This window comes from Cupressus sempervirens, chromosome 10, assembly GCF_028749045.1.
Source record: "Cupressus sempervirens isolate cs-2001-9-10 chromosome 10, ASM2874904v1, whole genome shotgun sequence".
Lineage (NCBI taxonomy): Eukaryota > Viridiplantae > Streptophyta > Pinopsida > Cupressales > Cupressaceae > Cupressus > Cupressus sempervirens.
The window spans coordinates 667,598,787-667,608,491 of record NC_143127.1 but is presented as its reverse complement, the minus strand read 5'-3'; the positions used below and the strand labels follow the sequence as shown (position 1 = coordinate 667,608,491).

Sequence of the window (9,705 nt, the reverse complement as noted above, 5' to 3'; positions counted from 1 at the left end):
CACACAACTGATTGACGTGTAATTGATCATTGTGCAAACTTTAGGTTGTATATCAAGGCTTGAATAAGGAAAATATTATTCCTTGACATTCTAAAGGCTTTCAGTAACCCTTGTCAATTTTCACACACAAGTTTTGAATATCAAAGCAATTAAATTCTACAGATTTAAATATTATATATTCTCTTAAGACAAAGGCATAATTTTCTATGCAGGTCATTTCTATAATGTATAAATCATCCTCATCCTAATCAAGGCATAATGAGCTTCCTATGATAAACATATACTAACAAAGTTTATAGTGCAAGTAACAATCGCATATCATAAAAACCCACATGTCCTATTTAAACTTTTAAAAATTACTCATATGCTTATTCTTTAACATGATTATATAACATAATATCTTTCAACTCACAATTCTTAAATAGTTTATTGATAATACCCAAATTATTGATTTTGAAGTAATTAATCTAATATTTAAAAAAGTAAACTCCATGACATTCCAAAGGTAGAGTACAAATTGTGTACTTCACCTATCCCTAAATAGTTATTATATATTAAAATAGAATAATATATTTGTGACTACAAAAAAAACAAAAAACTAGGATTGCAAAAAAAAGGAGGCAAGTATCCGCATAGTATGATATGCTTTTTAGTTTGTTTTTTAGACTTCTCCAAACTAAATTCCCTAATTTTTTACAAATATAAGCACTTACTCATAAACATATTTTCTAATTCTAAATATATTTCTATTAGATAATATCTCTAGAGTTCATAGTTCTAAAATATCTTAGTTATTGCAACAATATGGTTGATTCCAAAGTAATTATTGTAACATAAAAAGGTATCCTCAAAGTCATTGCAAAGATAGATGCATTATCATTAGAAGTGTATTGCAACACACACACGCACACTCACACTCACATGCACAAGTGGGCACACACGCGCAGACATGGTCTCTCTCTCTCTCTCTCTCTCTCTCTCTCTCTCTCTCTCTCTCTCACACACACACACACACACACACACACACACACACACACACACACACACAATTGATTGACATGTATTTGATCATTGTGTAAACTTCATCTTATATAGCAAGGCTTGAATAAGGAGAATATCGTTGCTTGACAAACTTCCAAAGGTGTTCACCAACCCTTGTGAACACTCACACAAAAGTTCAAAATATTGAAGCAATCAAATTCTAGGCATTTAAAGGTTAGTTATTCTCATTTAAAAAATGTATAAAAAGGACAACCTAAACTATGCGGAAATCATTTCTACAACATATAAATGATCCCCATCATTATCAAGACATAATGAGTTTCCTACTTTGATAAACGTAGACTAACAAAGTTTAGTGTGTAAGTTACAACAACATATCATAAAAAACCAAATGCCCTATTTAAATTTAAAACTAGTATCCTAATATGATTATTTATAAACATATTTGTATGACATAATATCTTTCAACTAATAATTCTAAAATAGTTTATTCATAATACCCAATTGATTGATTTTGAAGCAACTAATCTAATATTTAAAAAAGTGCCTTCCAAGCCATTTTAAAAAATAGAGTACAAGTTAGTGACTTGACCAATCCTTAAATAGTTATTATATATTAAGACATAAAATAAACTAAACCTCCAAAATGAAAAAATAAACTGAACACCCTAATAAGCCATGCTTTTTAGTTTGCCATTTAGACATTTCAAAACTAAATCCCTAATTTTAACAAATATACACACTTCGCTCATAGTTATATTTGCCTATTCTAAATATTTTTCTATTGAATAATATCTCTCACTCATAATTCTAAAATATCTTATTTATTGTACCCAATTGCTTGATTTAGACTCATTTATTTTAACATTAGAAAAGTGTCCTCAAAGCCATTGCAAAGATAGAGCAAGCATCAATCTTCCCAATAGTGGCATTGTCCCTTGAATTGTGACGAAACTCATTGATAACCTCCTAAAAGAGGATATGCTAAGCTAAGACATGGAATAATGGAGGAAAAAACCCAAAGTCCAAAAAAAAAACAAAGACTAAGCCGTTTGTCAATAAATATTCAAAATTATTGGGTATGATGGTGTGGGGATGGGCTCTACTTTCCACCTCCACCCAAGACAGTAAAGTATAAACCCAAATCCAATGAGAAATAATACCAAAAAGGATGTAGATGAATGAGATTTTAGGGTACACGTGTAACGGATTGGGGAGCGATAATGGAGAGGGGCATTAAGGAAGGCGGGAGGAGTAGCTGCAATGCTACATCCATCCACCGCTAAGCCGTCCAAAGGCCGTCCAAAGAAGCATTTCACGCCACATCACAGATGATAAAGTCCACACCCTACCAACTGGGTTTCCCTGTCCTAACGAGAAATAGCGATGGTCCTGGAAAGTGTTTTTCTGGATCTATACGGCGGTAATAACCTTAGTACATGACAGCATTCACATTTATTCATGGCAGGAGGATTTTGACTTTAGGGCTAACTTTGTTTTAAGGCCTGTCAGGGTGGAATTTGACGGTGGCCCTCACACCATTAAATCTACGCGGAAAATGAAATATACGACCACCTAGGCTGACTTTGGCAATGGTGTATTTAATGCATTGTGTGTTGTGCTTTATTTGATTCCACGTGGCACCCCAGTCAGCATTGACGGGAGAGGAAAAGACTATGGGGTCTTTGATCGACATGTCTGAATGTGGGCTCTTGAAGAGGTTTTGGGGCTCTTGAGGGGTTGCATATATATATGTGGCGAGCAGTAAGAATTTGTATAGATTGAAAATTTGTTTGGCCTCTTGAGGGGTTGCATATATATATGTGGCGAGCAGTAAGAATTTGTATAGATTGAAAATTTGTTTGGCCGTTTGAGTGCTTGTGTTTTGTGCTTTGAAGAGTTTGGTAATTGGGTTTCTAGATATGGGGAGGTCTCCTTGTTGTGACAAAGTTGGAGTGAAGAAGGGGCCATGGACTCCTGAAGAGGATATTGTTCTTGTGTCCTATATCCAGCAACATGGCCCTGGGAATTGGAGAATGGTTCCCGCTCATACTGGTATGTTTTTGTTCCTTTTTTCAAACTTTCAATCTAATTTGTTTCATTTTCAAATTAAACTTTGTTCTTGGTTATGATGGGGTTGAGATTTGGTTATTGAATTCAATTGGGAAATGATAGTGTGTGGGGGATTTCAATGGGTGTTACTGTTGTATAGCCATTTGATCAGGAAAATGGAAATTCGTAATTGCTCTATCAACAAAAAGATCGGTGGCCTTCAAGCTGAGGAGAGATGAATTATATAGAGTTAGACAACATATTATGATCCACCGAGTGCTAAATGGATTATCTGAGACATGGGTTAGGAGAACCAGTATTCATTTCAGATTTACAAAGAACAACTCATTGCTAATTGGGGAATTAGTAAAACCCATTTGAGTATCTCTGGTTGGGTTATAAGACTGATTGTTTATGTCGGTAGAAATCCATAAGGTATGCTAAGTTGTCTTGGTTTTATAATGTTTTATGATGTTGGATGTTATGAGAGTTGAAGGTCTTGAATGATTTTGCCCAGGATTGTTTCATAGCAGACACGTTGAAGGAAATGTTTTTGCATCTTATTCCAAATATATAACAACTCCAATAGGTGTTCTTGTTGTTTTAACCTGAGTGTCTGTTACCTATTGTGGACTTGAATTTTGGTCATTCAACATAATAAGTGAGATGAGATTAGGTTCTACCCAAATTTCCAAAGCCCATCCATGCTTGTTTTTATATATCAGAAGATTAGCCATCGGTATTAGCATTAGATAAATTCTTTAAATTCTGTCTAATTGTAATAAGTCTAGTTATTTGCTCAGTTCTCCATATGATCATATGGATTTGAAGTTAAAAGTAAATGTTTTACCATCTCCTTAGAAAAGACCATGAACACACAAATGTTCTTTGAATGTGTAGTGATTTCAATATTGATTTTCCTTCCTTGTGCAGGTTTGCTGCGATGTAGCAAGAGTTGCAGATTGAGATGGACAAACTACTTGAGGCCAGGTATCAGGCGTGGTAACTTCAGTTCACATGAAGATAGGATCATTGTTCATCTTCAGGCTCTATTGGGTAACAGGTGCATATCATACCCATTGCATTAGTGATTCAATGTTTCAATAGTTCCTATATTATTAATGTACCCCAGGATGCTCTAGGCCAAGGTCTGAGCTTAAATTTTCCATTATTGATATCCAACTTCACTTTCCAATATGATGTTTTAGTGCAAGCCTTTGAGTAATTCTTTGTAATAGATAGGCTTTATTCAACGTAAAAGTTTTAAGACACAACTTTACTATTCTAGCTCCTATCTTTGAATTAGCCATGTATTACTGTCTATTCAACATCCTCCCTTCATTGACTTTGTTGTCATTTGGGTTTGGGTCCTCCTTATCATAAGTCTTCTGCAATCATGAATTTTCAAATAATAATGCAAGTAAGCTGAAGTTATGATTGTTGAAGTTATTATTGTCGCGTGTCAGCTCTTCAATACAGTTACTATATTTTTGGCATTTTATTATGCCAGCTTGAAAGATGCTAGGCCTACACCAAAATGGGCTCTCTTTTTTGGAACCAAACCTCGTGATGTGTTATGGACAACTGTTAAAAACTTTATATTGTCCCCACCATTGACCTTTAAGCCTTGCATCAATAACAAGTTCCTCGTGTATATTAGTTTCTGAGTAGGAAATCAATAATGTCTGAGACCTTGAACAGCTAATAATAGCAGACAAATACTTTTCTTTTGGTTTGCTCTCATATGATTTAAGAGAACAGCCACAATATTACATCTTTTTTGGGTTTTCTGTTATATAAGATAATAGCCACAATATTACATGTCTGGAAAGGGTGGATGAAAAGTGTTGTTTTTGTGTGTGTTGCAGATGGGCAGCCATAGCCTCATATCTTCCTCAAAGGACTGACAATGACATTAAAAATTACTGGAACACCCACTTGAAGAAAAGGCTTAAAAAACAGCAGTCGCCAGTTGGCAATGAGATCACTCGTATGAATAATGTAAACTCATATAGTTCATCTGTAGCTTCCAAAGGTCAATGGGAATCAAGGCTTCAGACTGACATACAACATGCAAAGCAAGCACTTTTTGAGGCATTGCATTGTAGTGATTCATCTAATTCTGATTTGCAGGGCAATGAAAATGCTCTAAATCCTGTGGATCCAATCTTCAGCCAGAGAAATCTCAACCCTTCCTCGCCATATGCATCCAGCATTGAGAATTTTTCTAAGCTCTTGGAAGGGTGGAAGAGATCTTCAGAGAATCAACTACCCAATGATGTAAAACTTCCCAATTCTACTAGTACCACTTCTAGTTGCAGTGAAAGCCAAAGTTCTCAATATTCTACACTACCCATTTCTTCTAATAATACCCAAATGGAATCCTTAAACAATGGGAGCTTTGCATGGACATCACCTTTTAGTTCTTGTGAAGATGGGAAAACTTCTGCAGACCATTTTCATCTCTGCCAACCTGTCGACTTTAATTGCAGTATTGACAATGACATTCCTTTCTCCGTACTTGAGGAATGGCTGATGGAAGAGACTAATCAGGACCAGTTCAGCCATGTCAATCAAGTTGTGCAAGAATTGGGTTGCATTTAATGATAAACAACGTTTTTCAATGCCTGTTTTTATCAAAATCCCTTCATCAAACAAGAATTTAGGGTTTTGAAGAAGGGATCTTCTTACGCAAGGAAACAATTCTTGTAGAGCTAATACGTCACTCACCTTAGTCTTCAGATCTATATATTATGACTGCAGCTAAGGGACGTTCTGTAATATTTTCTCTTTATGTTATCCCAATGGAATACTTGGTATACCTTTGCGAATCTTGAGTTAACAATCAAAGTGTTGAATGTACAAACTTCCAAGGCGATCCAGTGAGCATTTTCAATTAAAACAATAAATGAAGTTGAGACCATTTAATGCATTTAATGTAATAAATAGTTTTACACCTGGCATATTCTCATGTGAATATCAATTATTATAATATCATCCTATCTTGATCATATTATTATTCACTTCTTGATTTCATACCTAATTCTTATATCAATTATGCATTGCTTTAAATTTAGATACATATGGACTTGACTTACTATTGAAATTTTAAATTTATATTAACTCATCTTGATTTCCTCTTATTAGATATTTAGTACACAATTTTGTTGATTTGTGGTATCTTGTATTTTTGGACATACTTTAATTAATTTTGAGAGTATCTCACAGATCTTGAGGATTATTTGAATATGAAAGTAACATCTCCATCATTAACATTCATGAGGCATCATCTTAAGCAATATTGCATTTTAGATAGCATTGCATTTTGCTTGTTATCTATAATCTTTCTTAAAAGTTTTTAAGTTGTTAACTAGAGATCTTACTAAGAACAACTTGGTTATTGAAATTAAGGGATCCCTTGAAGTGCTTGTAAACATCATCAATCTTCACTTAAAAGCAAACATTCAGTTCCACGTGTTATGTTTGTTCAATAGTCGTAGACCTCAACTAAGGAAAAAATACAATAAAGTTTCAAACTAATTTTCAAAGACTAGGACACTCGACAAATCAAGGTAGGTAAAATTTTAAGCAAATGGCAATTTGATTCTAAGTAGTTATGGCATCATTTTGCCATCTTTGGGTTCCAATTTAAACTATAGCTACTATGCATTTATTATTACAATTAGTATAATATTTAGTATCAATTTTATATTTTATATTTGACTTAGCCATATGCATACTTGTTTGCATATTTAATTAGCCTATATTTTATGTAGGGTGTGTATTTACCGTTTCATTTATTAGTGAACTTAATATTTCCATAACTAGAGGCTTTTACTTAGGGTTTTTATCTTTCGTTCACTAGAATTTTTATATAATATTTTTTTATTGCATTACCTATTTTCACATCTCATAGGGATTTGAATCCCCTTTTACTTATGTTTTATAACAATTAAATTTTCTTGACAGTTTCTTTTCTCTAGGTTAATAGTTTATTTTATTATAAAGTTTATAAATTTTACATCATCAGTACACATGTAGATATTTAGATCAATTGACTGCATATAAAAATCCCAAGTCTTTCCTATGGCTATTCATGACTTACATTTGGTCATCAACAACTAGAAACTTTAAAACTGGTTTGAGCACCAAACAAAATTAGACATACCAATATTACATACTATTTAGAGTAATAGAGAAAAAAGAAGCTTAATTCTTTAAGCATGGTTGGAAGGTCTAGAATTTGTGGCCATGACTCTATGAACCTAGTCTCCTACTACTTCAATCCCACCTCTTCCCATTGGTCAATGACTACAAGGCACCTCACCTTTGCCTCTATACATAGTCCATCATGTTGACCCTCTTTTTCCCCTCCTTGGTTGAGCTCTTCTCAAGGTGCACAACTTGTCACTCCTCCCAAGGAATACTTGAGTAATCCATTACCTAACATGTGAGGCTCACATGGTAAAAGTGTTCTGTAATAAACCCGGATGTAGTGATATGCTCCTAGTTGTATGTGTACTTACACATGACCCTCCACATTTTGCTAGCCTCATTTTTCATGGCAATGTGGTCTTCGAAGCATGGAATGAAAGGAAAGGGTGTAAATGGATATGATATCCAAGAACATAGATCCAAATCCCTCTTTGAGTGTGGAACCCAATTTTAGGATTTGCAACATTGAGAAGAAACTCAAGGTTATTCCTCTATTCTTTGTGGACACACTTTTTCAGTACCTTTTGTACAATTGCAAGTCTCCAAGCACAAAATAATGAGGAAACATGGGTGTTCACTATCCATATTTATGAAGCTTGCATAAATTAATCATCCATGAAGAAAATAGTATTGAGTCTTTCCTCAATCATTTCCCCTGTAACGCCCTGCCAAGGGATCCAAAGAATAAACCTAAAGTTTCACTAAGTTTGGTAACATTTTTTTATTTTTTTTAAACATGGAAGTAAAACCATTTACAACTTATGCATAGTAATGGAAGCAATAGCAACAATCCAAATGAAAGTAAACATAAACATACATAACTAGTTACATTCTTTAAGGATCCCTTAACATTGAATCACATCTAAATTAACTATTAATGAATCCATCTAATACAACATCCACATGAAATAATAATGAAAAGTCCAATGTTCATAAATTACATTTTTGATTGCTCAATCATCCACTGTACATGTCACAGGCTATGATAGGCTTAAAAGAATATACATATGTGAAATAAATTATATCATCATTCTAAATCTAATCCATGATGCAACAACATAAATGAAACCATACATCATACATGATACATCATCATAAGAGATAACCATAAGTAATCAAACATAAATATCTAAATGCACGGTTCCTCCCAACCGTTAATAGCATCATTAGACCATCATGGGTCCTAACCATCCCTTCGTGCGTAACATTCCAAATCGTCGAAGATATCATTGGTATTAACATAGTAGGAATGCCACTCCTAAATCATACAACATCATATGCAGAAATTAGTCTAGCATACAAAGTAAAGCATAAGATATCATCATCTAACATATACAAATCATCAATATAAGGATACATGTCCACCATCATAATCGTGAATGCATTAGCTACGGTGTCTCAAACGGATCTCAAATGATAACAGTAATAAAGCACTACCACCCAACTGTGCAGAATCTAAGTGGTCCACTCCCACCGTGCTGAGGAGATAATCTCAAGTCCCAAATAGGTTATCAAAATCACATAGCATAAATACTCTCTAAGTCCAAGAATCCTAAAAGTATACTAACTCAAAGGTTCCAACACAAATCTGACATCTAATTCCCAAAGGCACAACAAAGACATGTAAGAAACCTACTATGCAAGTGAGAAAGTGTCATCACATGGATCATGCTAGAGTTACCCTAGCAATCACTCAATAGACCCCAACCCCCTAGTGATCGCTATGCGGCCACTAGTATCCTCTCATACTGACGAGGCATACTACGAAATGTAAGGTCGCAACCAAGCATTCTCTCTACTCCCATCCTAGTCTATACTAGCACTCGAGGCATGGGTGAGAAAATACAATTATCTTATTAGGTTCATTTAATCCCCATTTAGTGTAAATGTTATCACTTATTAATACAACTTACAATGAGTTACCCTGGCAGCCACTTAGGGCCCCAGGCCCCATTGTAAGCCACTTCCCCACACTACAAGTAGATAACCTACCCTAGGCTCATGGAATCATAAATCACAAAATCGCCACAGTCCTATACAAGCGACTAGAAAAATACCAAAAAGATAATCCACAATAAAAGCGTCAAATCTCCATGAGCAACTGAACAGAATCCATTAATAATCATGACCACAACAGTTCTCTATTGGCAACTAAAGGTATCACTGATAATCACAATATCCATTGGTTCTTAATAAGCAACCAAAAAGCATCTCAAGTAATACTGATCGAAGACTCCAAAATGGTTGAGTCGAAACATGTCACAACATGACATCATCAAAAAATAAATCAAAACTTCAGTCCCATCAAGGCAACTGAAAAGTAATCCTAGGATAACTGATCGATGACTCAAAAATGGTTAATTCAAGTGTCTTAGATACATATAACTCAGCTTCACCCAAGAAGACTGATAAGCAATAACAATCAGTAAATACAAA

At 34.5% G+C, this 9,705-nt stretch overlaps 1 protein-coding gene across 1 annotated transcript; it reads left to right on the top strand.

Moving 5' to 3' along the window:
* Positions 1 to 2,778: 2,778 nt before the first annotated feature.
* On the top strand, positions 2,779 to 6,031 carry LOC149535598 (myb-related protein 306-like). The gene is made up of 3 exons (XM_089803472.1): positions 2,779 to 3,057; positions 3,988 to 4,117; positions 4,923 to 6,031. The coding sequence occupies exons 1-3, from the start codon at positions 2,925 to 2,927 to the stop codon at positions 5,656 to 5,658; spliced, it is 999 nt and encodes a 332-aa protein (XP_089659598.1). The 5' UTR covers positions 2,779 to 2,924; the 3' UTR covers positions 5,659 to 6,031.
* The last annotated feature ends 3,674 nt before the right edge of the window (positions 6,032 to 9,705 follow it).